This window comes from Macaca nemestrina, chromosome 11 (assembly GCF_043159975.1).
Source record: "Macaca nemestrina isolate mMacNem1 chromosome 11, mMacNem.hap1, whole genome shotgun sequence".
In the NCBI taxonomy this organism is placed as follows: Eukaryota; Metazoa; Chordata; class Mammalia; order Primates; family Cercopithecidae; genus Macaca; species Macaca nemestrina.
In genome coordinates this window covers 98684628-98712328 of record NC_092135.1, presented here as the reverse complement: position 1 = coordinate 98712328, position 27701 = coordinate 98684628, and the positions used below count along the sequence as shown (strand labels likewise).

General features: G+C 41.8%; 1 protein-coding gene and 1 long non-coding RNA gene across 4 annotated transcripts in view; one reads left to right on the top strand and one right to left on the bottom strand.

Annotated features, from left to right (window-relative positions):
- Positions 1-27701, top strand: part of LOC139357187 (uncharacterized) — a 30861-nt gene that overhangs the window by 2737 nt on the left and 423 nt on the right. The window contains exons 2-4 of one of the 3 annotated variants that reach the window (XR_011609976.1): positions 16615-16858; positions 17870-17987; positions 23072-23298. This is a non-coding gene — a long non-coding RNA (uncharacterized lncRNA). Of the gene's footprint in view, positions 1-16594; positions 16859-17869; positions 17988-23071; positions 23299-27701 lie in introns of all 3 variants that reach the window. The other 2 variants (XR_011609977.1, XR_011609975.1) reach the window with 2 other exon arrangements.
- LOC105468120 (aldehyde oxidase 2) overlaps positions 15190-27701 on the bottom strand; it is a 76727-nt gene continuing 64215 nt past the window's right edge. The window contains exons 35-36 of the mRNA XM_071073157.1: positions 17737-17812; positions 15190-15233 (exon numbers count right to left, since the gene is read on the bottom strand). Coding sequence (XP_070929258.1) covers positions 17759-17812 — 54 coding nt within the window. The 3' untranslated portion in view covers positions 15190-15233; positions 17737-17758. The remainder of the gene's footprint in view (positions 15234-17736; positions 17813-27701) is intronic.

Sequence of the window (27701 nt, the reverse complement as noted above, 5' to 3'; positions counted from 1 at the left end):
AACTTCATGCTTTGGTCAGACAGGACATGTCATGTCTTGACCTTTCTTGAGATGTCCTTCCCTCATTTTCCACTGTCAAAATCCTACTTATTGTTTCAAGCCTCATCTCAACTACTGCTTTTTTCCCTTAAGCCTTTCTTAGTCATGGATGTGAACCCATTCCTTCTTTGTAATTGGGACTGCAGGGATGAGCAACTGTGTCTGCTATTTTTTTTTTTTTTTTTGCTGATGATGGTGATGATAGGGTTTTGCTTTGTTGCCCAGGCTGGTCTCAAACTCCTGGCCTTACGTGAGCCTCCCGCCTCAGCCTCCCAAAGTGCTGAGATTGTAGGTATGAATCACCACGCCTAGCCTTGCCCAGTTTTATGGTGGTTTTGGGAAAAGGATATGCTGATCTCTTCACTCTGCCATTGCTGTGAATCCCCCTTAGTACTTTTGGGTTTTAAAATGTTGAACTACTTAAAAAGAAAGATGCTAAGTGCAACATGTGAATGTGATACTGCTTTTAACTTCATTGATGGAAACGGATACCTAAGTGTTTCTTTTTCAAAAGCAAGCAACAATAGGTTTTTATTCCTAACGACTAGAAGAATGTCAAGGGCCTGTTTTGAAAAGCACATTGTTACCCTTGAAAAATGAGCTGGGGAAAGTATTTATTCCTATGCTTTGAGTCTTGTAGAAGCTTGCAGAACATCCTATGAACCTGGCTTAAATTGTAGCATATTTATATGAAATAGTTCTAGATACACACACCTATATATGTATGCATATATTTATGTATGTATGTGTGGCTGGAAGTATTTTCATAGGCGCCACAAAATTTTTACAATGAAAAAGCTTTGAGGTACAATGAGCTTTTAAATAATGTCATTTTAGATTTAAAAAAGTGTTAAATATCATTCACTTGCTACAAATCTCATATATACCATTTATTTTATTTGCTGCATACAATGATTTTAATAGTTATAATTATTAATAATATTTGACATAAGATGAAAATAAAAATAAGCACTGCTTAGTTACATTAACATTTTGGTAATATTTGATAAATAAATACCGTCTTTTAGCAAATACACTCTATTATTTAGATTTTAGATTTTTTTTTTTTTTTTTAAATAGAGACAGGATCTGGTTATGTTGCCCAGACTGACCTCCAACTCATGGGCTTAAGCATTCCTCCCACCTTTGCCTCTCCAAATGTTGGGATTATAGGCGTGAGCCACCACACCTGGCCTCAGTTTTTGAATAGGCCAAAATAATCGGGAGGCTTAGGGATTCAAGACATTTGGCATACATGCATTTTCTGTTTCTCTCCCCTCTCAACATCAGAATAATGACAGGTTAAAGTGAAAACTCTTTGCTCCTGTAAAGTGCTTATTCAGAATATAGTTTGAGGTGAGTTGCCAAATAAGTGATATTTGGGTTGATTTAAATATGTGCATTCTAAGTTATATAGCATTCAAGACATTCATTAAAACAAAGCAAAATAAAAACCAACAAGAGAACAGTGTGATGGCATGTGGTATATTAGCTATAGGATTGTTTAGAAAAAACTGTTTATTTCTTATTATTAATAGTTCATATCTCATAGAATATTACTGCAGAACTGAAGATTAAGAAATGTTACTGAGGACACCAGATCCAAACATCTGTGTGTTGGAAAATTATCTCCAATGCATAGCTATTTCCTTGGCATATTTAGATGGCCATCTTTCTTTGATGTCTTTTTTTAAACCTACATTTCATTTTTTGGGAGCCTCAGTGTGATGGAATTTTTTTTTTTTTTTTTTAGATGGAGTTTCTTTGTTGCCCAGGCTGGTGTGCAGTGGTGGGATCTCGGCTCACTGCAACCTCGCCTCCCGGGTGCAAGCGATTCTCCTGCCTCAGCCTCCCGAGTAGCTAGGATTACAGGTGCGTGCCACCATACGCATCTAATTTTTGTATTTTTAGTAGAGACGGGGGTTTCACCGTGTTGGCCAGGCTGGTCTTGAACTCCTGACCTCAAGTGATCCACCCACCTTGGCCTCCCAAAGTGCTGGGATTACAGGTGTGAGCCGCCACGCCCAGCCGATGGAAAGTTTTTATCTAAGATGAAAAAGCAATTAAACTAAATAGAACTTAATTGCTGCCTTATTGCTATTATTAGTAGTACTACTGCTATTACTTGGTATGTACTACTATTTGTAGTAATAGAGTGGTCACAGTAGACCTTAAATTTATAGAGGATGTTACCGTTTACAAAATATTTTCACGTGCATTTTATAATTCTTCACAGACACTTTGTGAGAAAGTAAGGCTGCCTTACTTTGTGAGAAAGTAAGGCTGCCTTGCTTTCAGAGCAAGCTAACTATAGATAGAATTGATGATCATTAGTCTTCCAGAAGGCGGCCATGGACTACCATTAAGTAAACTTAATGTCAATTTATGTGATAAGAAAAAGTGGAACCTTTTTTCTAATGATCCGTTTCAGGTCCTACTCTTAAAAAGCAGTCTTGGAGGATTTCCCAGATCTTTCTGGGATAAAATTAGTTTTCTTTAAAAAAGCAGTTTCATTTTCCAGAACTTAACCAGTATAGAAGGCTTTAGCATCAGGGAACATTATACAATAAGGCTTGCCCAGCACAGAGATTCTTAGCACTAGGTGACTATAGTAAGCACTAAAATGAAATTATCTGGTAGTTCTCTATACCTGTGCTTTGAATTCAACTCACATTTTTCAATACCTAAATTCCATGAAGAACTTTCAGAACCTAAGTTTGTTAGGCCGTTCTTGCATTTCTATAAAGAAATACCTGAGACCGGCGCAGTGGCTCAGCCTGTAATCCCAGCACTTTGGGAAGCGAAGGCAGGCGGATCACGAGGTCAGGAGATCGAGACCATCCTGGCTAACATGGTGAAACCCCGTCTCTATTGAAAATACAAAAAATTAGCCAGGCGTGGTGGCATGCGCCTGTAGTTCCAGCTAGTCAGGAGGCTGAGGCAGGAGAATCGCTTGAATCCAGGAGGCGGAGGTTGCAGTGAGCCAAGATCACGCCACTGCACTCCAGCCTGGGCGACACAGCGAGACTCTGTTTCAGGAAAAAAAAAAAAAAGAAGAAGAAATACCTGAGGCTGGGTAATTTATAAAGAAAAGAGGTTTAATTGACTTATGGTTCTGCAGGCTGCACCAGTGTGGCACCAGCATTTGCTTCTGGGTCAGGGCTTTGGGAAATTTACATTCATGGCAGAAAGTGAAGTGGGAGGAGGGACATCACATGGCGAGAGTGGGAGCAAGTGAGAGTGAGGTGGGAGGTGCCACGCACTTTTAAACAACCAGATCTCTCGGGATTTCAGAGTGAGAACTTACTACCAAAGGGATGCTGCTAAACCACTCATGAGGGATCCGCCTCCGTGATCCAATCCCCTCCCACCACACCCTACCTCCAACATTGGGAAATACATTCAACATGAGATTTGGGAGGGGAGAAACATCCAAACCATATTACCAGGTATAAAGGTCTATAAAATAACATTAAGAACATTGGGGTTTCATGACTTCAGAAATTTTAAGAATTTCTTGCCTAGGAAGAACAATGTACAAGCAACAGATTTAATTGCCTTTGAGAAATGCTTTTGGTGAGAACTCTTTAGGAAGGACTCTGCCTTTCCTTATGTGCCTGGTGTGCTGTAACGGAGGCCCAAAGACGGTCATGATGCTTGTGTCCTGCACTGTCCAGCGAGGGAGAAGGCAAATACCATCACGAATGTATTATACAAGATGCTATTAGAATATGGAAAAGGGAGTGACCAACTCCACAGGGTTGAGAAGAAAGGGGTTTCCAAAGGATTGAATAGGAAGCATCTTCTTGGCAGAAGAGAAGAGGTTGGTCAGATGGGGCAGAGGGAGGTAGGAGCAGCGTGTGGAGCAGCCTGAAATGTAACTGTCACATTCTAGAAGAGGGAGCGGCTTGCTGTGTATGGTATAGGGTGTATGTGTATCTGTATATGTGTATGTTGGAGCAGGGATGGCAAAGATGAAGAGGGGGTTAGCTTTAGAAGGGCTAAGATCCCATCCTAAGGAGTTTGGTCTTCATCTATGTTCTGCTTTCTATGTGGTAATTTACTTTAAAATGCTTAAGAAATTCAGTGTAAACTATATGATGTATTTAAACATAAGTTAACTTTTTTTCTATACTGTAGGTAGCATCAACTTGCACTCTAGGTGTAGTTAATTAGCATTTCATGAATCCAAATCATGAATCCACACTTCAAAATTGGTTACCTACACATTTCAAGTAATTTTCCAAGAGTCCATTTTAAGGTTTTATTCATTGGTATAGTGGATGTTAGAAATAAGATACGTGGTTGGCTAGAAAGGTTATACTTGCTTTATGAACCTCATGCGAGGAAAGTGGAGGACTCCAGCAAGCAATGCTGGCAGCAGCCTCCAGATGTGGATTGCTACTGGTTCTGAGTACTCTCCTCCCAGAGGGTGCTGTCACTGGCCCAACTATTATAGAAGGGGAGATGATTCTGCTGTCAGGCTGTTGTGTCTTCTCAGAGTGAATCTGTCATGTGAGATGTTTGACCTACCTCTAACTTTTAGTGGGGGCTGTGGATATTTATGAAGAGAACCTGCCAATTGCTGTGTTGGTCAATTGTCTGACTGCCTTAGATCACTGTGTGACAATCTGGTCAGTAGTGGAGACCACTAGAGATTATCTATATGATACCAGCAGACTGTCAATATTATAGAAAAATTACTCTGGGGAAGGGGAGCGTTGGTGAGCTGGAGGATAAGACCCTGTTGGATTCCATTTCAACTAAGTCAGTGTAACCCTCTGACAACTTGCTTTTCGTATACTTGCTTTTCTTTCTCTTCCCTCTATGGATTCTTAAACTACCCAGATTAGGCCAGGTGCAGTGGCTCACACCTGTAATCCCAGAGCTTTGGGAGGCCAAGGCAGGAGGATCACTTGAGGTCAAGAGTTCAAGACCAGCATGGGCAACATGGTGAGACTCCATCTCTACTAAAAATAAAAAAATCAGCTGTGCATGGTGGTGTGCACCTGTAATCCTAGTTACACAGGAGGCTGAGGCAGAAGAGCTGCTTGATTCCAGGAGTTTGAGGCTGCAGTGAGCTATGATGGTGCCAGTGCACTCCAGCCTGGTTGACAGAGTAAGACCCTGTTCCAAAAAACCCCCCAAAACAAAAAGTACCCAGATTCTGGCATTGCCCCTTTGGGTGGTATATCAGGAGAGGGTAGGGGTGGGCAGCAGGATGTGGGAATTTTGAAAAAGCTCCTAAAGTGGTTCTGATAGATCTATTCTTGCTTCTTCCAGGGATAGATAATTTAGGAGTGGGAAGAAGAACATTAGGGCTAAGGAGAAGAGGACTGGATTGTGTGTATGTGTGTGTGTGGTATTTCCTTAATTTTTGTGGATTATTAGCAACTTGTGGAGATTGAAAAATGTGCTCTCAAACTTTGATTTATTTACTTTTTGGATAAAAATATAAATTAACTATTGGTAGCAATGGTGTTTGAGAGGCTTTGGGAGGAGTATATTTTCATGATACTTATCTGGATAAGCTTGGAGGACATTTACATTTCAACAAATTCTTGAGCACAAGGAACAAAGAAACCAAAGAAATGGAAAAAGGTCTTAACTAAATCGTTACAGGCTCTGTTCTTGTTATAATCACTAAAAGGAAAAAAAAGGAAAAGAAAGAAGTTTATCCTTTTTTTTTTTTCAATTTTTTAAATTGTGGTAAACATACATAATCTAAACTTTACCATTTTAACCATTTTAAAATGTACAGTTCAGTGTTATTAAATATATTTATAATGTACAACTGTCACCACCATCCATCTCTGTAGCTCTTTTCATCTTGCAAAACAAACCTTATACCTGTTAAACAATAACTCTGATTCTCCCTCCCCACATGCTTGGCAACCACTATTCCGTTTTCCATCTCTCTGATTTTACTACTTTAAGGTTTTTGTATAAATGGAATCATACAGTATTTGCCCTTTTGTGACTGGCTTATTTCATTTAGCAAGGTTCATCAAGGTTCCTCAAGGTTTGTCTATGTTGTAAGCTTGTGTGAAAATTTCCTTCCTTTGGAAGGATATTATTTGTATAATATATACCACATTTTCCTTATCCGTTCCTTCATTGATGGACACTTGGGTTGCTTCCACGTTTTAGCTATTGTGAAACATGCTGCTGTGAACATGGGTATGTAAATATCTTATTGAGACCTTGCTTTCCATTCTTTTGCTATAAACATAAAAGAAATGAGCCGGGTGCGGTGGCTCACGCCTGTAATCCCAGCACTTTGGGAGGCCGAGGTGGGTGGATCACCTGAGGTCGGGAGTTCAAGACCAGCCTGACCAACATGGAGAAACCCCGTCTCTACTAAAAATACAAAAATTAGCCAGGTATGGTGGCGCATGCCTGTAATCCCAGCTACTCGAGAGGCTGAGGCAGGAGAATCGCTTGAACCCGGGAGGCAGAGGTTGCCGTGAGCTGAGATCGCGCCATTGCACTCCAGCCTGGGCAAAAAGAGCGAAACTCTGTCTCAAAAAATAAAAATAAATAAATAAAAAATAAAAGAAATGGAATTGCCGGCCGGGCATGGTGGCTCATGCCTGTAATCCCAGCATTTTAGGGGGCTGAGGCAAGCAGATCACGAGGTTAGGAGTTCGAGACCAGCCTGGCCGACATGGTGAAATCCTGTTTTTACTAAAAATACAAAAATTAGCCAGGTGTGGTGGCACATGCCTGTAATCCCAGCTACTTGGGAGGTAGGAGAACTGCTTGAACCTGGGAGGCAGAGGTGGCAGTGAGCCAAGATCGCACCATTGCACTCCAGCCTGGGCCACAGAACAAGGCTTCATCTCGGGGTAAAAAAAAAAAAAAAAAAAAAAAAAAAAAGAAAAGGAAAAAGAAATGGAGTTGCTGAATCATTGGGCCATCCAATTTTTAATTTTTTGAGGAACTACCATACTGTTTTCCACTGCAGCTGTACCATTTTACATTCCCATCAGCAGTGCACAAGGGTTTCAATTTCTCCATGTCCTGGCCAACACTTTTTATTTTGTGGTCTTTGTTGTTTGTATGCTTTTAAACTTTTATTTTAGGTTGAAGCGTCCATGTGCAGGTTTGTTATATAGGTAAACTCATATCATAGGGCTTTGTTGTACAGGTTGTTTTGTCATTCAGGTGCTACGCCTAGTACCCAATAGTTATTTTTTCTGATTCTCTCCCTCTTCCCACCCTCCACCCTCAAGTAGGCCCCAGTGTCTATGGTTCCCCTATTTGTGTCCATGAGTTCTCATCTCATTTAGCTCCCACTTATAAGTGAGAACATGCAGTATTTGGTTTTCTCTTCCTGCATTAGTTTGCTGAGGATAATGGCCTCCAGCTCCCTTCATGTTCCTGCAAAAGACATGATCTTGTTCTTTTTTTATTGCTGCATAGTATTCCATGGTGTATATGTGCCACAGTTTCTTTATGCAGTGTCTCATTGATGGGCATTGTATTAGTCTGTTCTCACACTACTGTAAAGAACTACCTGAGATTGGGTAATTTATGAAGAAAAGAGGTTTAATTGACTCGCAGTGCTGTAGGCTGTGTAGGAAGCATGGCTAGGAGGCCACAGGAAACTTACAATCATGGCAGAAGGCAAAGGGGAAGCAAGGCACATCTTACGTGGCAGCAGGAGAGAGAGAGCACAAAGGGGGAGGTGTTACACACTTTCAAACAACCAGACCTCATGAGAATTCACTATCAACAGAACGGCAAGAGGGAAATCTGCCCCATGATCCAATCACTTCCCACCAGGTCCCTCTTCCAACACGTGGGGATTACAATTTGAGATGAGATCTGGGTGGGGACAAAAAGTCAGACCATATCGGGTATTAGGTTGATTCCATGTCTTGCTATTGTGAATAGTGCTGCAGTGAACATTTGTGTGCATGTGTCTTTATGGTAGAATGATTGATATTCCCTTGGGTATATACCCAGTAATGGGATTGCTGGGTCAAATGGTAGTTCTGTTTTTAGCTCTTTGAGGAATCGCCACACTACTTTCCACAATGGTTGAACTAATTTACACTCCCACTAAGAGTGTGTAAGTGTTCCCTTTTTTCTGCAACCTTGCTAGCATCTGTTATTTTTTGAGTTTTTAATAATAGCCATTCTGACTGGTATGAGATGGCATCTCATTGTGGTTTCGATATGCATTTCTCTAATCCGTGATATTGAGCTGTTTTTCATATGCTTTTTGGCCACTTGTATGTCTTTTGAAAAGTGTCTGTTTACGTCCTTTGCCCACTTTTTTTTTTTTTCTTTTTTTTTGAGATGGAGTCTCACTCTGTCACCCAGGCTGGAGTGCAGTGGCCGGATCTCAGCTCACTGCAAGCTCCGCCTCCCGGGTTCACGCCATTCTCCTGCCTCAGCCTCCCAAGCAGCTGGGACTACAGGCGCCCGCCACCTCGCCTGGCTAGTTTTTTGTATTTTTTAGTAGAGACAGGGTTTCACCGGGTTAGCCAGTATGGTCTCGATCTCCTGACCTCGTGATCCGCCTGCCTCGGCCTCCCAAAGTGCTGGGATTACAGGCTTGAGCCACCGCGCCTGGCCTTGCCCACTTTTTAATGGGGTTGTCTGTATGGAGGTTCATCATTAGTTACATTTAGTCAATAGATTATATTTGTTGTAGAATATTAAATTTATTCATTTAAATTGTAAATAAACTATATTCATCAGGTTAATCGCTGTATAAATTATGTAGGCTCTTCTTACATACGGAAGAACCTCAGAGTCCTGTGTTTGTTTATTTTTCCTTTGCTGGCTGCATGTCAGCATCTAACTTTAAGCATATAAACCAAGGAGGGAGGGTGGGAGAAGGGTGTGGGATGAAAAACTACCTATTAGGTACAATGTACGCTGTTTGAGTGATGGGTACACTAAAGTCCCAGACTTCACCACTATACGATTCATCCATGGAACCAAAAACCACTTGTGACCTTAAAACTATACAATATATAGTGACTCCTATACAATATGTAGTGAGCAGATGTCAAAGATATAGTCAATGAAGGAGCGAGTGTAATAAAGCAAGTTGAAAGGAAGATGTGAAAAACCAATATGGAAAAAAGAACATCAGAATAAGATTGCAGATTGGGGGGAAAAAACCCAAATAAACAACAAAACAAAACTCGTTAATGTCCTAAGGGCAATAAAACTGAAACCTTGGGGGTTTTCTTTTCAACTATACAGCAATTCTTTGTGATTTATCAATGTTTTGCAAGTTAACATCTGTATTATTTCCTATTACAACTATAACAAATTATCCCAAACTTGGTGGCATAAAACAACACAAATTTATTATCTTATAGTTCTGAAGGTCAGAATTCCAAAATGGGTCTCACTGGGCTAAAATCAAGGTGTTAGCAGGGCTGCATTCTGCCCGGAGACTCTAGGTGAGAATGTGTTTCATCACCTTCGCTAGCTTCCAGAGACTGCCTGCGTTCCTTGGCTTGTGGCCCCTGACATCTTCAAAGCCGTCTTCAAAGCCAGCTACTCTAATACCAACTCTCCTGCCTCCCTTTTCCACATTTAAGGATTCTTTTGCTTTGGGGGACGGAGTCTTGCTCTGTTGCCCAGGCTGGAGTGCAGTGGCACCATCTCAGCTCACTGCAAGCTCCGCCTCCCAGGTTCATGCCATTCTCTTGCCTCATCCTCCCGAGTAGCTGGGACTACAGGTGCCCGCCCCCATGCCTGGCTAATTTTTTATATTTTTAGTAGAGACCATATTAGCCAGGATGGTCTCAATCTCCTGACCTCGTGATCCACCCCGCCTCAGCCTCCCAAAGTGTTGGGATTACAGGCATGAGCCACCGAGCCCAGCCACATTTAAGGATTCTTGTGATTACATAGGGCCCATTCCAATAAGCCAGAATAATCTCTTTATTCTAAGGATACCTGATTAGCAAACCTAATTCCATCTGCAGCATTCATTTCCCTTTGCCATGTAACCTAACATAGTCACAGATTCTAGGGATTAGGACATGGATGTCTTTGGCGTGCTGTCATTCTACATACCACATGATCTAATGTGGTCTGGGCCCTAATAAATAGTAGATACACAAAGTTACATTTCCCTAGAGCAAACCCATCTATATAACTTTCTGGAGTGATGGATACTGGTCTTTTCTGTGCTGTTTAATAGGGTACCCAGTAGCTGCATGTGGTTACTGAATACAGTACTTGAAATGTAGCTAAGGAAACTAGGGAACTGAATTTTTTATTTCAATAATTAAAAATTAAATGTACATAGCCACATGTGACTGGTGGCTACCATATAGATAGGGCAGCCCTAGGGCATCAGATTACTCTGTAATGGGTTTATTAGACAGTGCTGGAGGATAACATTGACAAGTTATCTGAGTGGGGAGGTTTGCTTGAGGCCAGGAGTTTGAAACCAGCCTGGGCAATATTGGGAGATCCCATCTCTACAAAACATTAAAAAATTAGCCAGGCCTGGTGGCACACTCCTGTAGTCCTAGCTACTCTGGAGGCCAAGATGGGAGGATTGCTTGAGCCCAGAAGTTTGAGGCTGCAGTGAGCCATGATTGTACTAGGACACTCCAGCCTGGGTGACAGAGTGAGACCCTGTTTCTAAAAGAAAAGAAACGTCTCACAGTATTTTTGTTTCTTTCTGCATTGTTTCCAAGTTTTGGAAAATTTTGCTTAATACATGCAAGTAAAATAAATAGTGGCTCCAGCAGATTTATATCCAATAAAACAGTGAAGCCTGGTTTGTTTGTCAAATAACTGTAGGTTCTTTCTTTTTACCTTCCTTAGATCTCCTGGCTCACGGGTATCTGAGTTACACAGTGTAGGTTTCATATGTACTTTTGTTGTCATAGAGCACATTCTTTGGCTGTTCCTTAATCATACATGTGTAAGTATCAGGTTGAGATAGACCCTGTGGTAAGAGATGAGTAAGACACAATCCCTGTCATCAGACAGTGGCTCATCTAGAAAGAAAGGATACACATGCAGACAGATTGTGTGTTATGTAAGAACCAGACACAATAGGGGCATAAAGGAGAGAGGGTCACTTCTACCCCAAAACTATCCATTAGCCTCAGCAAGGTTTACTGGTAGAGAGGGTTGAATAGTGTCCCCCCAAATTCGTGTCTACCTGGAACCTCAGAAGTAGCCTTATTTGGAAATGAAGTCTTTGCAAGTATAATTAATTAAACTAAGAAAAGGTCTTACTGGATTAAGGTGGGCCCTAAATCCAACGACTGGTGTTTTATTTTATTTATTTATTTATTTATTTGAGATGGGCCTCGCTCTGTTGCCCAGGCTGGAGTGCAATGGCGCGATCTCGGCTCACTGCAACCTCAGCCTCCCAGGTTCAAGCAATTCTCCTGCCTCAGCCTCCTGAGTACCTGGGACTACAGGTGCCTGCCACCATGCCTGGCTAATTTTTGTATTTTTAGTAGAGAAGGGGTTTCGCCATGTTGGCCAGGCTGGTCTCAAACTCCTGACCTCGTGATCTGCCCACCTCAGCCTCCCAAAGTGTTGGGATTACAGGTGTGAGCCACCACATCCGGCCCAATGACTGGTGTTTTTATGAGAAAGAAGAGGATTTGGATACAGACACACTGGGAAGAAGGCAATGAGATGATGGAGGCAGAGGCTGGGGTGATGCAGCCATAAGGAACAGCAGGAGCTGCCTGAAGAGGCGAGGAAGGATTCTTCCTGAGAACCCATGGTCCTGCCAGCACCTTGACTTCGGACTTTTAGCCTCCAGAGCTGTGAGAGAATACATACTGAAGCCACCCAGCTTGTGATATGTGTTGCAGCAACCCTAGGAAACTGACCACTGGAAAGGTGCTGGGTAGGTCACAGAATTTAGGGCAGAGCTGAAGAACGAGGCACAGGAACGAGGGCACTTCCGAGGAGCTCAGCAGTAGGAGCTTGTGGACTCACCGTGGCCATCCAGGCGACCTGCTATAGTGGCCCTTTAGCTTGTGTACCTTGTGCAAGCACCTATCTCTCAGGAGAGACTCTAACCCAGCTTATCTCATACCTTTTGCAGCAGCTTGTTTGCAATGCATGGAGTGGAGGATGGATAATTTCCCAAAGAAGAGACAACAGTCAGATAAAAACAACAGGTGACCACTTCACAGATGACAGTGAAGTCCCTTTTGGAAGAAGAAACTGTCCTGTTGAATGCAACTCTTTTACCCAGTGACAGTGGGTGGTTACAGATGTTGAGAAAGATTATCTTGGCAGTTACGTGCAGCATGGTTTGGAACAAGACCAATAGCTAGCCAGTAAGATCATCTAAATGTGAAGTTACAGGGGCACAGGGGAGCCTGTCCTGCTGTGGCTTGGCAAAGGAAGGAACACTATTGCTTTGTACTCAGTGACATCTTAACATCGACTTTCAGGGTTGTGTGGGGGGACTGAGAAAATTCCATTATTTTCTGTCTCCAACTATTTCTGCCTAAGTTTTTGACTTCCTTTGGACATCTTACAAATTAGAAAGCCTATCTTTTTGCTGTTTGTCTACTCAGTTCTATGAGACAGATAGAGTATTAATTTTGACTGTTCTGGGATGGAACCGGGAGCAGGCTGTTTTTCTTTACAAAAGAGAAAACCTACTCAGAGAACCCAGGCTCAGAAGGCAATAGTACAAATGTCTCCTGTGCTCTAAGGCCCAGGGAGTAAGAAGTAGGAGGTTCCATGAAGCCCACGATGAGCATTAAGGGTTATGCTTCCTCACCCTTACAGGCATCAGGCTGCCGCTGATGTTGGGAAGCTGGTGGAATGGAATTATCTAGACAGAGAGAAGGGGCACAGCAGGTGTGAAAATAGGGGCAGGAACCAGGTACTTGTGCTGTTGCTCTAGCCTTCCTCAAACATTCTGACATTTGGCAGTTGTGTCCTGTCCATTTGTAGGGCCAGCTGACTAGCTCTGATTTTGCTAAGAGTGGCTGGGCATTCTGGGACAGGTTACATGCTGGGCCTTCTGGGAAAGCAGAAGTTATTCTCTGTGCATGTGTGAGAATTGAATGAATGGGGGTGGTATGTGTCTTAGTTGGTTTGGGCTGCTATAACACAAATACCATAAACTGGCTTATAAACAGAAATGTCTTGCTGATAAATAGAAACGTTTTGCTCAGAACCCAGTTCTGGAGGCTGAGAAGTCCAAGATCCAGGTGCTAGCAGATTCAGTATTTGATAAGGGCCCCCTCTCTGGTTCATAGATGGTGCCTTCTTGCAGTGTTCTCACGTAGTGGAGGAGGTTAACTTGCTCTTGGGGGGTCTTTTTTTTTTTTATAAGGGCACTAACCCCATTCATGAAAGTGGAGTCCTCATGACCTAATCACTTCCCAATGGCCACACCTCTTAACATCACCACCTTGGGGGTTAGGTTTGAATGTATGAATTCTAGGGTGACATAAACATTCAGGCCATAGCAGTATGAGAGTAAGTCTTTGCTCTACCTTTTTTACAAACATTCAAGCCATGTTAATGTTTTACTTATTTGAACATTTTAGTCTGTTTCATATTTTAATAATGTTTATTGAGCCCAAAGAACTGGTTTCAAATATATGGCTCCAACTGTATCTTTTTAAAAAATTATTTTATTAACATCCATGCCACCCAGATTTTAGTGCATCAACTCACAGAAATAATTTTTATTCAAGCTCCTCTATTTTTAGTGCTTTATAGTTTTGAACCATGACAAATGGAAAATAAATGCCCTGTAACCATCCTTAGCTCTAACTGAAAAGATTCTAAAAAAAAAAAAAGAATTATATTTACCATCATTTAAAATGATACACACGATAAGACAAACTTCTCACATTCTTATTAGATTAAGGATCTTATTTTCAAAAGAGCTAAAAAAAAAAAGCTTTCAACTTATTTCACCCCAGCCACTCCCACTAAGGTTCTCAGCTCTTAATGTTCCTGTGTCTTGCGTAATTTTTGTCCTGCCCATAACCCTTCTGCTCCTGTCTCCTTCCTCTTTGTGCTCCTGTCCTGCTTTATCCCTTGGGCTCCTGTAGTGTAGGGACGCCTTCGATGTCCACAGATGGGCCTGTGGACAGCTATGCCCCAGCGTCTCACAACAACCTGCTCATGGCTTTAAGGACCTTCAGCCTCCTCCAGGCTGTATTTATGCCTTATTGCCTACCTTCTCTCACCCCGCGCCCAGCGTTCTCAGCTCTGCCTGCCCTCCTTCAGCCACTGCAGGGGTCACTGCAGACCATGGCTTGGTGAGCCTGATCGTGTGAAATCTGGCTAGTAGAAAATCAGCTTACCCCTGACTTTCTGGTCAAATAGGGCCTAATTTATATGCTGGTTCCTCGCTCTGAAGACCTCTAAACTCAGATGAATGTAATTTGGTGGATCCCATATATCTTATTTCTTGTTTTCTTTTGTTTTTCCTTCTCAAAGTTATTGGTAGAGAGGATCCTGTATATTTTAAACCACAATGTAGGGAGTAATTACAATTTATAATTATTTTGCTCTATGTTCTCACTTCAACCTATGGGAAACTGAAATATGCAATATTTCTTAAACTGTGATACCAGATTGGATGTTTTTCAACAACAACAGCAGCAGCACAGAGGGGTTGGGGGCAAGATATTGCAAATGTTTTTATATTGCTTTTTCCCCTCCTCCAAATCCAAAAGAATGTTAATCAGTTGAATAGTAGATGTGCATGAGGGAAATACCACTCCTTTGCTGTCAAGTGCACGTACATAGACCTATGGTCAATCTATGGCAAAACAAAACTTGCAGAACTCTCTTGTGGCTACCGAATCAAATACACCACTGGGAAAAGTCATCATATATTTATCTACCAAGAAGTATCTTTCTTTCTATAATCATAACCTATATTACCAGTCCATTTAGATTGGATGGACACAGAAAGGAAAAGTTTGCTTTTACAGCAACATTGACGTGATCTTTTCAGAAACAAATCAGCACTAAACTTGCTTCCTGTGGATACAGCAGTGCTTTTCTGGTGGCCTCTAGGCTGGAAAGTCTAAGTGAAATGCTTTGCAAATAATGATTCATTGGGTTAATATAATCAAAGTTGGATAACGTTTCTAAATTTTGTGTCTATTTTTTTCTACAACAGTATAAGAATATCAGTTTGGATCCCAGTTAGGATTAACAAGCCATTTTTTACTTGTGAAAAACTGAAACACCTGAAAAAAAAAAGAAAAGACAATAATTATGAAATAAAGTGTGCAAATCTCTCAACTTTATATATAGGGAGAAGAACAATAAATGATTGACAATTGGGTTGATAAGATTTACAGCTATGAATAAGTACATTTGGGTAGTTACTATTCTCCTGTGCCCTCCGTGTCTTCCTTTATAAAATAAGAAGGTGGATGACATCAGAAGTTTTTGAATATTTTTAGCAGAGGTTTAAAAGGTTTGGGGAACACACTCACATGTATATGTTTTTAGTGTGATATAAATTTGATTTATAAGATCAATGTTGAACACTTCCTTATGAAGCAAATATACAAAAGCCAATTATGTTACTTTGAAGAATGTAAACATTTGAAATTTATGTAAACATTTAAATGTAAACATTTAAAAACATTACCTAATTGTAGGTAAAAGTTGACAGTTACAGATTCAGAATGCAATTTATATCTGCATCTTGTGTTGATTGCATGGCATGGGTAACATTCTGACACATAGAAGTAATTATAAATGGTAAAGTGACAAGAGGTTTTTTTTGTTTTTTAAATTTGTCTTGCAATTTGAGGATGGTCTTTTAAAAAGTTCTTTAATTTTTAATTTTAATTTTTTAAAAATTAGAGACAGGGTCTTGTTATGTCCCCCAGGCTGGTCTTGAACTCCTGGGCTCAAGTGATCCTCCCATTCTGGCCTCCTGAAGTGCTGGGATTACAGGCATGAGCCACCATGCATAGAAGAGGATGGTCTTTATTTTAACATCTGTACGGACTGGGCACAGTGACTCACGCCTGTAATCCCAGCACTTTGGGAGGCCGAGGCAGTCGAATTACTTGAGGCCAGGAGTTCGATACCAGGCTGGCCAAACATGGCAAAACCCTGTCTCTACAAAAAAATCAGCTGTGTGTGGTGGCGTGTGCCTGTAGTCCCAGCTACTCGGGAGGCTGAGACACGAGAATCGCTTGAACCCGGGAGGCGGAGGTTGCAATGAGCCGAGATTGGACCACTACGCTCTAGCCTGGGTGACACAGTGAGACCATGTCCCTCCCCCCACCCAAAAAAAAAGTCTGTACAAAAACTTGACAACCCCATTCATTCACTGGTGATGTCTAAATTTGGCATTTTATCTGAGTGTGTGTGCATGCATGTGTGTGTGTGTGTAACTATGTTGAGTACTATGTGTTAGGCATGATGCCATGTACTTTATATGCCTTGTTGTACATAAGAATTAGAGTAGATTTGCCATCATATTCACATTTAACTTTAATACTTGGAAAGAGAAAGAAGGATAGAAAGAGAGAATAATTAAAGAGCTTAGATAATTTGCTCTGCATTTGTGTGTGTGTTTCTGAGATAGGGTTTCACTCCGTTGCCTAGGCTGGAGTCCAGTGGCACAATTTTGGCTCACTGCAACCTCCATCTCCTGGACTCAAGCAATCCTCCTACCTCAGCCTCCAAGTGCTGGGACTACAGGCATGTGCCACCATGCCAGGTGGTGTACAGACGGGGTTTCACTGTGTTGCCCAAGCTGGTCTTGAACTCCTGAACTCAAGCCATCCACCTGCCTTGGCCTCCCAAAGTGCTGGGATTATAGGCATGAGCCACCATGCCTGGCTTGTTGGTGTGTGTTTTAAAATGACTATTTTACAATAATGTAAGATGTGATTTTAAGTGTTGCCTATTTTGATTTTTGTTGTTGTAAAGGAGAAGCAAATTCTCATTGGTTATTTAGTCTGATTTAGTAAAAATATCAACACAAGTTGTTCTCATATGACAAAGCACAATGGAATGAAATGTATATTATATGTGTTAATACTTGTGGGTGTTTTTAGACAATTACACTGGAAAATTAGATTTTAATGAAAAAATTTTATTTTATTTTTATCTGAGTTTATGTCATAGTTCGCTCTCTTCCACAGTGTTTTCAGTTATTGCCCAGTAAGTGTGCAGAAAGTAGAAGTTTAATTTTGTAACAAAAAAACACGTTTCTTCTTATCAGCATATATTTCCTAAGGAGTTTTTGTGGCCACTCTCCAAAGCCTTCTGTGCTCTGTGTGTAGTGTTAAGCAGCAGCACAAAATTGTAGCAGTTGAACTCAGTGAATACAAAGAGATAACTCTTCCAGATAGTGCTAGTTAACTATAAATGGAGTAATCAGTAGATTTCAATTTGCTTTTTTGCATTCCAGTTGTGATTCTTAAAAGAATCAGGGAGTAGGCTCTTTAAATATTTTAATCCAGTGTATTTTCATATTTTATTTTAAAATTAAAAAAACTACCATGTTGGTTGAAACACCCTGGCCTTCCTTTGTCAGTTCCCAGAACCTTGCATATTTAGTGTTAAAGGACTTAAATATCGGATAAGATATGCTGACTTTAAAATGAAGCATGGTTTAAGCACTTGTGCAATTCTTGATTTCTATAGAACAAAGTTTGAAAGCCTGGATTGGCTGATTTTTTTCCCACTTTGAATAATTATCTTTTAGCTTATCGATCTTACCTTTTAGGGAATGATAGCAGTGTTATGCTATAGGGATAGACCAAGGTTTAAATGTCTCAGGGTCATCTCTTGGGATCTAAGAAAGAAAGCAAATTAAACACTTACTATACCATAACACCATTTATTTCAACAGAAGCATTACATCAAATGTTTGGGTTTAAAAAATTTTGGGATGAGAAGAGGCTGAATGTTCCTGGCTCCTGGGGCATGGGACTGTGTCATTCCCTTCAGCTGACAACTGTGAAAAGAAGGTGGGTTAGTGTTGTCCTTTCTGCTATACCTAATGTTGCTAAACAAGAGGACACTTCAGAATTTTTTTTTTGGAGACAGAGTCTCTTGCTCTGTCACCCAGGCTGGAGCGCAGTGGTGCGATCTCAGCTCACTGCAACCTCCTCTTCCCAGGTTCAAGTGATTCTCGTGCCTCAGTCTCCTGAGTAGCTGGGATTACAGGTGTGTGCCACCATGCCTGGCTCATTTTTGTATTTAGTAGATACAGAGTTTCACCATGTTGGCCAGGTTGGCCTGGAACTCCTGGCCTCAGGTGATCCACCTGCCTTGGCCTCCCAAAGAGCTGGGATTACAGGCATGAGCCACTGCGCCTGGCTTAGAAAGAGGGCACTTCAGTGAGTTACCTATCTTCTTTGCTTCCCAGGTATGAATCCCAAAGAGAATTACACATCCCGTGAATTCATTTGGGAGTAGGGATGTGGCTAGTCTGGGAGGTGTGTACACTGGAGCCCACACACCTGGACGTCTTTACAGTGATATGATAATAGCCCTGTGTGCACCTTTGGTCAAATGGTTTGTGTGATATTGTGTTCTTGGTGGTCAAACCCCAGCCTCATTTCACTCTCTTGGGCTACAAGCTCAAAGAATTGTTCATCCTTTCTCGTGGTTCTTAATGCCTGTCTCCTCTTTGGGGAATTCTCCCCCTTAGGTTCAAGCCCAAAGCAGAACACACATCCCTCCTCTCCCCGTTATGTTTTTGTTTGAAGGCTTGACTTTTAGTTACAAATGTGTTAAAAAGCAAAGCAAACTTTTCCCTGATGATGGAAAGCTATGAAGGTTCCAGAAAGCTTTCCCCCTGCTCCTAATATGTATTTATTTCACAAATATACAAAAAGAAGCCAAATAATTCACCCAACTTCTATCATTTAGGATATTTTCCTAAATTCTGTTCTTAGTTTTTGCCCTCTGTATTGAAATGTAAATGAAGGGCTAGGTTTGCCTTCCCAAAGGGCCTTCCCTATTCTCTTCCCTGTTTTTTTTTTTTTTTTTTTTCTTCTTCTTCTTAGCTGCTCCTGTGGGAGCTGCTTGGCTCTCTTCTTGAGAATGAGCCTGTTCTGCAAGGTCTGGGCTGGACACAGGGCAAAACTCCTCAGTTTAGCTGTGGCAGATTTGGGTCTACTCTTCTGCTTAAGTTATGGAATTTTTAGTCTCTCTCTCTCTCTCTTTTTTTTTTTTTTAAAAAGACAGGGTCCTGCTCTATCACCCAGGCTAGAGTACAGTGGCGCAATCAAGCTCACTGCAGCCTCAAACTCCTGGGCTCAGGCGATCCTCCCACCCTAGCCTCCTGAGTAGCTGGGACTATAGGCACGTGCCACCATGCCTGGCTAATTGTTTTTGGTTTTTAGTAAAGACACAAATATACATTCAATAACAGTATCAGAGAATCTCCCTTCAGGAGTAAGAATGGCTACTCTGTGAAATGTCACCAAGCGTTGCAGGGAAATGATTCAGTTCCTGCATCCTGGGACAAACGTATTCAATGTGGAACCAGTTTCAAAGCCAATAAAACCTCTTCCAAGACAGCATGAGAGGTTAGAAGAATGTGGTTAAGAATGAGTACATGCCTGAGTGTGTGCGTGCATGTGAGTCTGTGTGCGTACATGCATGCGTGTATGTGTGTGTGTCTCATGGGAACAGGACAATAGGTTGAGCATTCTGAGGAAGACACCATGGGAGACTCTACTCTCAGTCAGTCCTGAGCCGTGCAGTCTGCTCTGTGTTCATCTCAAGGAATCTAGGTGACCGAAGCATGTCTGTGCTGGTCTAAGGCCCTGCCAACTATCTGTAGCTGAGATTTTAGCTGAACAGGCTGGAGATTTCATGTTTTCACATGTTGTGGTATATGAGCCCCAAGAAATAGAATGCAGTCTTGTAGGGCTGGTAGACGTCTCCCCAGCTCAGAGAAATCCAGGGCTGTGTATAGAGTATGGGGCTGAGCAGGCTACATCTTGAATGGCTAGCGTTTGGGAGTGAACTGCCTGAGAGGAGCGGGTAAACCAGGCTGTCGGCAGCATGCAAAATGTTCATGTGCCTCTCTTCCTTCATCAGGGAGGAAGGGCTCCAGATACTGAACTAAACAGGTGGCGCTTTTAATGCTGCCAATTCTCACTGAATCTGGGCATCTAGAAATGCAAAAGAAGCAGGGAGGGAAAATGGGACGTGGGGATGTGAGAGACGCGGTGCTGTAAAGGGAGGGGAGTCTGTGGAGGGTGACCGCATTAGGGTTTGCAGCGTAGGAAGGTGAAGGACGTTAGAAACTAGCCATTGGTCAATCTCATAGAAATGCAGATTCTGTGAAGGACAGGCATGGCCATTTGGAATTGAGGACAGATCTAAGAATGAAGGACTTTTCCCCACTAGGGTACGATAAGATCATGCGTCAGCCTAACGTAGGACATGAGCCATTTGTTATGATTGCAAGGATTTCTTGTGAGTCAGCGTGTTCCAGGCTGCCCCTTCAGAAGTGGGGTAAGCTGAAACCTGCTTATAAACCTGTTTCCAAGCTGAGGTGTCTGATTTTAACTTCCAGGAGATGGAAACTGAAGCTGTTAATTGGCTCTATATGGCCTCCCACTATGGCAGCCCACATAGACCACGTTTAGTGATTACTCAACAAATATGTTTTGCTGCTGGTGATATTAAGATAACATGATTTTTAAAAAAGTCTGACCTATTCTACATTCTCCAAGTCAGTATTTTTCTAATTTTTGAGGGTGTGGAACCCTTCATGTCTCTGAATCCTAAAGTTTTTTTTTTTTTTTTTTTTTTTAAATGAAATCACTGTTTCTAAGGAGAAGTCTTAATTTGAAAGTGTTAAATATGTATATATTTAAGGGAAGTTTACTTTTTTCCCCCTTGTGGAATTTAAGATGACTGTACAAAACACATTTTCCAAGAAATATATATTTTTCTTTGTCCCGTCACCGAAAAGGAAATTATATAGAGATGATGTTTCTGGCCACGCATAGTTGAGCCAGGCCGCCCTGCTGGGCTCAGAGGAGAAACCACCACCAGCAACACTGTCCTCACCAGAAATTAACCACCTGAGAAAGAGCCCATGCAAAAATGGCAGCCAGCAATGCTGTGATTAAGGTTAAACAAACCCAAACATGTTTTTTAAAAAAAAATCTTTTGACATAGTAAATGCTCATTCATACAGTATGATTATTTTTGGTAACAAATATGCCTTAGGCTTCTTGCCAATGTCTGCCTTTTTTGAAGCTAATTTACCCATGGAAATGAGGCTGCTAGTTAGAAGAGTTGTTGTTTATTCTGGCCTCACAGGTCAACTTGATTTAATGTGGAAACACTTTTCAAGCCTTTTGGGAGAGGCATATTTTGAGGAAGTTCATTAACAGTTTATGGGTTTTTGGTGATGACTTTAACGCTAATATTTACAGAGTGACTCATATTTACACAGTATTTTTACATGCATTATTTTATTTAATTCCAAGGGAAAAGTACTGAGCGTTTTATCATCATTTCTGTTTAAGAAATAGATCTAGTCAGGCTGTTATTTACCTCATGGCTATAAGGAGGTTATTAAAAGAGGCGATCTTGAACTTTTCAGTACTCATGCTCTAGTACACAGACATTCTGACTCCCTGACCATCTTATTCATTAGAACAAATTGTGTTTTGACAAGAGTATTCAAAGGTCCAATACAAAGATTGTTAATATCTATGTTTCTTGTTATTTCTCTCTTTCTATATATACATTTGCATAGTACAGCATTGTGTACCAGTGTGAATCATTACATATTTCAATTAGAAACCATGTTGTAGTTTGATCAAAAATATTAAAAATGTAAATTCTGGTCGGCGTGGTGGTTCATGCCTGTAATCCCAGCACTTTGGGAGGCTGAGGTGGGTGGATCACGAGGTCAGGAGTTTGAGACCTGACCAACATGATGAAACTCTGTCTCTACTAAAAATACAAAGATTATCCGGGCATGGTGGCAGGCGCCTTAATCTCAGCTACTCAGGAGGCTGACGCAGGAGAATCGCTTGAATCCTGGAGGTGGAGGTTGCAGTGAGCCGAGATTGCACCACTGCACTCCAGCTTGGGCGACAGAGAGAGACTCCATCTCAAAAAAAAAAAAAAAAAGTAAATTCTGATATGGAGTCAGATTTGTTCCAAGACGCTTTAGAAATTGGTCTGTGTGAGCAGCCAGGCTATAAGAACTTCAGGAGGCCTGCTGTGGCTTCTAAGGGGATGAATGAATTATATTCACTAAAGGTCTAAAGAAGTAGATCTGAAGTGTCATAAAGTATATGATAAAGACTAGGAAAATTGCTGATTGGAAGAAGGACTATCCAGGTTTCACTCGCTGATGTGAAAATAAATGATGTGGCTACAAATTCTATTTTCTCTCTCAGCCTGGAGAGCAACAATTGTAAGATTTTTCTACCAGAGAGGCAAATCAGACACTTCTCTACCAGAGAGGCAAATCAGACACAAAAGGGCCACTTCTGAGGGCTGCTTAGTCCCAAGAGACTTTGATTCTTCTGAAGCTGCCTCAGGGCCTTTGCATGAGCTGTTCTCGGCCTGGACTGTATCATTGCCAGCTTTATACTTGGTCCCCTGCTTCATTCAGACTTTGGCTCAAATGTGAACACTCTCAGAGGGAACTTCCCCAAGAAACTATAATCAAATAATCTCACCATCACATTCTACCTCCTTTCTCTTCAATTTTCCTTCACAGTATTCAACACCGCTTGCAATCATATTGTGTGTTTGTTTACTTGTTTACTGTCTGGCTTCCTGCACAGAATGTAAGCTCCATGCCGGCAGAGATTGCCTTGCTCACCATTATTTTTTTAGTTCCCCAGCAGTGCCTGGCACATGGAAGGTGCTCAATAAATATGTTAGATGAATGAACAATGGCATGAAGAGTAACCAAAGTGGGATCCCATCTATGACCCCTCTGACTTCAAGAAAAGAGCAAGGCTAAGTCAGAAAGGCTTTGTTCTATGGGCTGTATTAGTATAACCCAGGGTCAGCCAAGCACTTATAATTCACAGTCACTGTCTTCCTTCCCTGCTAGACTATAAATGCCTTGAGAGCAGGGACCTGTGAGTCTGGTTCACCACTATATTCCTGGGACCTCCAACTATGCAGAAAGGAAGGGATCAAATGAATTTGTTGAATACCCGAGTAGGAGTTAACAAGCTGAACAGAAGAAGATGGTTCCAAGGAGAAGGAAGAGCACGGCAGAAGCCCTGAAGCAGGAGTGAGCGTCTCTGTCCTTGACATGAGGAATGATAGAAGAAGGCAGGTGTGGCTGGGTGGGGTCATGTGTGGCTGGAGAGGTGGTGGGGTTGGCCATGCTGGACTCTGAAGGTTTGTAGGCTCAGGAAGGCAAGTTAAGAAGTTTCCTGTCTCCTGTGAGCAAAGGGAAGCTTTTTGCCAATGTGTGTGCTGGTGTGGCATGGTCTGCTTTGCCACACCACAAGCCTCTGGCTGCAGGGGGTGTAGGGAGACCAGCCAGCAGGCAACTTTGATCCAGGATGGAGAGATGGTAGGTAGCTTCAGGGTCACCAGAAACTAAACGCCACCAAGGCAGGGGTCTCTGTTTCATTCCCTACTGTAGCCCCAGAATTGTTCTGTAGAACAATGGCTGGCACACATTAGATGCTCAACACCTGTTTGTGGGATGAATGAATAATATAGTGGTTAAGGATGGAGAAAATGGACTGGGTCAAGAAATTGTTGGGGGTAAAAATGAACAGGACATGATGAAGGACTAACTACTGAGTATGAGGGAGATAAATGTCAGGATGGCTCCTGGGATTCTTGCTTATGTTTCTATATGGATAGAGAAGTATTGCCGTTTTCTGCAACAGGTAATAGTAGAATAATCTAAATTTTGTGTGCTTCTTGGCCTCTGTTAAACTAAGACTCTGTTCTTCCTCTTCTCTGCACTCCTTGGGAGGTCCCAATCAAGGCTGGCCTCTAACCAGCCTCCTCTCTATGTTGGTGAACAGTTGAGGAGATGGGGTCTGGAGGCTCGAACAAACTAACCGAAGCCTTCTCAAGTATTTGGAGGGGGCTTTCTTCTCATTGTTTCAAATATATGTGAGTTCAGTGCAATGGCTAGCAATATTGTAGGTTGCGATAAGTATGAAGGATAAATGATTATGGCCAGGCACGGTGGCTCACACCTGTAATCCCAGCACTTTGGAAGGCTGAGGTGGGAGGATCATCTGAGGCCAGGAGTTCGAGACCAGTCTGGCCAACATGGTGAAACCCCATCTCTACTAAAAATACCAAAATTAGCTGGGCATGGTGATACACACCTGTAATCCTAGCTACTCGGGAGGCTGAGGCAGGAGACTCTCTTGAACCTGGGAGGTAGAGGGTGCAGTGAGCTAAGATTGCAACACTGCACTCCAGCCTGGGCAACACAGCAAGACCCTGTCTTCAAAAGAAAAAAAAAAAGGATAAATGATCATTCTCTATATGGCCTAAGTAGCCTTAATAACAAGGGGCTTATTATTGAAAAGTTAAACATTCTGTCCTGCCCTCGCCCCTCAAATTTATTCCAGTAGCTATAGATAAAGATTAAGAGTTTGTAGGATAAACGAGTTTGGCCAGGTATTTTCTTTTTGTGTTTAAGCAACTGTTTTTTGAGTGATGTTTCATGGGATACTTTTCCCGTGAAATTCCCAATCCAGATTTTTCCGCGACTGAGGCTCAGTAGAGTCATTCCCAATTCATTTATTTATTTTCTGAGACAGAGTCTCGCTCTATCACCCAGTCTGGAGTGCAGTGGTGTGATCTCGGCTCACTGCAAACTCCGCCTCCCGGGTTCATGCCATTCTCCTGCCTCAGCCTCCCGAGTAGCTGGGACTACAGGCACCCGCCACTGTGCTCGGCTAATTTTTTGTATTTTTAGTAGAGATGGGATTTCACTGTGTTAGCCAGGCTGATCTCGATCTCATGACCTCGTGATCCGCCTGCCTCAGCCTCCCAAAGTGCTGGGATTACAGGCGTGAGCCACCGTGCCCGGCCGTCATTCCCAATTATACTGTACAAATCTTTTCAAAGACTTATGTCAGAGATATCCGGATTTTATTAAATGAGTTTACAAATAAGATATATTGTACATATAAACATATATAAATTAAAGGATGGTTAAAAGTGTACACACACACACACACACATGCACACTCACACTCCAAAACATGGTTATAGTTAGTTCTGGTTGGTGGGATTATGGCTGATTTTAACTTCACCTTATTCTTTTCAGCATTTTCTAATTTTTCCATAATGGACATGTGTTACTTTTACAAAGACAAAATGCAATGTATGTTATTAAAAGGAGGTCTAAAATAGCAAACATAGGTTATAACATGAAGTGATATTTATAAACCATGTATCTGCAAGTATTTTAGAAAATGCTAGGTTATTCTAACATTGAGCGTTTGATTGATGGGCACAAATTAGTAGATGATTTATATCTGCAAAGATATGTTAGTCTTATCAAGAAACCATCAGACTTGAGAGGAAATACGGTTTCATCATATGGACCAGGTAGCTAAGAAGCTAAGTCCCAAATGGTAAATGAAATCAAAGTGTTTCACTTCTTACCATCGTATGTGACAGAGCTACTTTGTCAGACAACCAGATTATTCAAAATAGCCTGAAATCTTAGATGTGGAGGAATTCATTTTTTAGGAGCCAGACCATTGGAAGACTGAAAACATTAACCTCAGGCAAGAAAGGAAGATTAGAAATATCTTTTTGTTTGTTGTGTTTTTTAGTTTTCTTAATCTGCCCCATTCCAGAAAAGGGTATTTATTATTGCAAAATGTGAATGAGAACATTTTTAAAAGTCAGAAGTGCTTATGCTTTTGGGGTATGAGATGACACCATTCCACAGTGACCATGTCACCATCTGAGTCAGGAACCGGCAGATGACTGACCTCTAGGCCAATATCCGCACTGAGGAGTTCCTGGAGTGGGTGGAGGGTGCTGGTTTCCTGGCCCTGCCCATCTGAGGAGGGCCGGGCCAGAGGCAGGTGATTGTAATCATTGCTGTAGACAATGGAATCAGATAAGGATCAGATCCATAGACTGGGAGAAGACTTGGAGGGAAATTACAGGGTGACTGGCATTATTGGAGTATAAGAAATATTGTTGAATTAGATTTGAAGATGGAAATAGGAATAGGTTATGTAGGGGAAGGAAATTAATAATTATGAGACTTCCTTTTAAGCAATATTTTTATAAGATCTTTTCACTCTATGGTTGGCTATTTTGAAGAGGTCAGTTAAGTATTTGGGCTTCTTTTAATATAGATTTGAAAATTAGAAATTTCCTTTTAAGAAGCAGAGAATCAACTCTTTTTCTCTCTGAGAGGCCATCTATTACAGTGAAGCCAGGCAGCCTGGGTTTGAATCTTAGCCCCCAAATGCTAGGTGTGTGATCGTGGGAAAGTTATTGCACCTGTTTCCTCAATAGTAAAATGAAGAAAATACCAGTAGTTACCTGATAGAGTTGCCGTAATGACTAATATGCGTAAAATGTTTAGTGTGGTGCTCAGTCAATACTACCTGGTATTACTTAAATTAGGATGCTTAGGAAATTGGCAAAGGCTAGGCTCAATGACCTCTGGAAAGTTACATGTTGTAACCTTCAGCAGGTGGGATTTGCCATGTGTGTATCCACATGGATAACTCCCTAGGCCTCTCCCTCCTGGGCTGGGAGGCATTGGTATGAAACAGAATGAAGGAGAAAGGGCTGGGCGCAGTGGCTCATGCCTGTAATCCCAGCACTTTGGGAGGCCGAGGTGGGCGGATCACGAGATCAGGAGATCGAGACCATCCTGGCTAACACAGTGAAACCCCGTCTCTACTAAAAAAATACAAAAAATTAGCCGGGTGTGGTGGCAGATGCCTGTAGTCGGGCAGAAGAATGGTGTGAACCCGGGAGGCAGAGGTTGCAGTGAGCCAAGATTGCGCCACTGCACTCCAGCCTGGGTGACAGAGCGGGACTCTGTCTCCAAAAAGAAAAAAAAAGAATGAAGGAGAAAGGCAGTAGCTCACAATGGGATCACCCTACTTCTAAATGACAGGCAGTCTGTGTATACTCTCTGTATAGGGAACACAGAAAGTGACATTATCGAATATGGCTATATGACACGTGGATTTCTGTGTGTGTGTGTGTGTTTGCTTTTGTTGAAGAGCTGGATGGAGTTGGTAGGATAGAGGGAGGGAATACTTAACCACTGTTTGGAGAAATCAATCAGTTGCTTTCCATTTAGCTATTAGTTTTTGCAGCATTTTTTATATATATATATATAAAATACATAAAAAATTACTACATGTATACAAGGTGTATATATGTGTGTGTGTGTGTGTGTATGTATGTATGTGTGTGTGTATATATATATTTTTTATTTTTTATTTTTTTGAGATGGAGTCTCACTGTGTCGCCAGGCTGGAGTGCAGTGGCGCGATCTTGGCTCACTGCAACCTCTGCCTCCTGGGTTCAAGCGATTCTCCTGCCTCAGCCTCCTGAGTAGCTGGGACTACACGTGCGTGCCATCACACCTGGCTAATTTTTTTGTATTTTTAGTAGAGACGGGGTTTCATTGAGTGAGCCAGATGGTCTCGATCTCCTAACCTCATGATCTGCCTGCCTCGGCCTCCCAAAGTGCTGGGATTACTTGT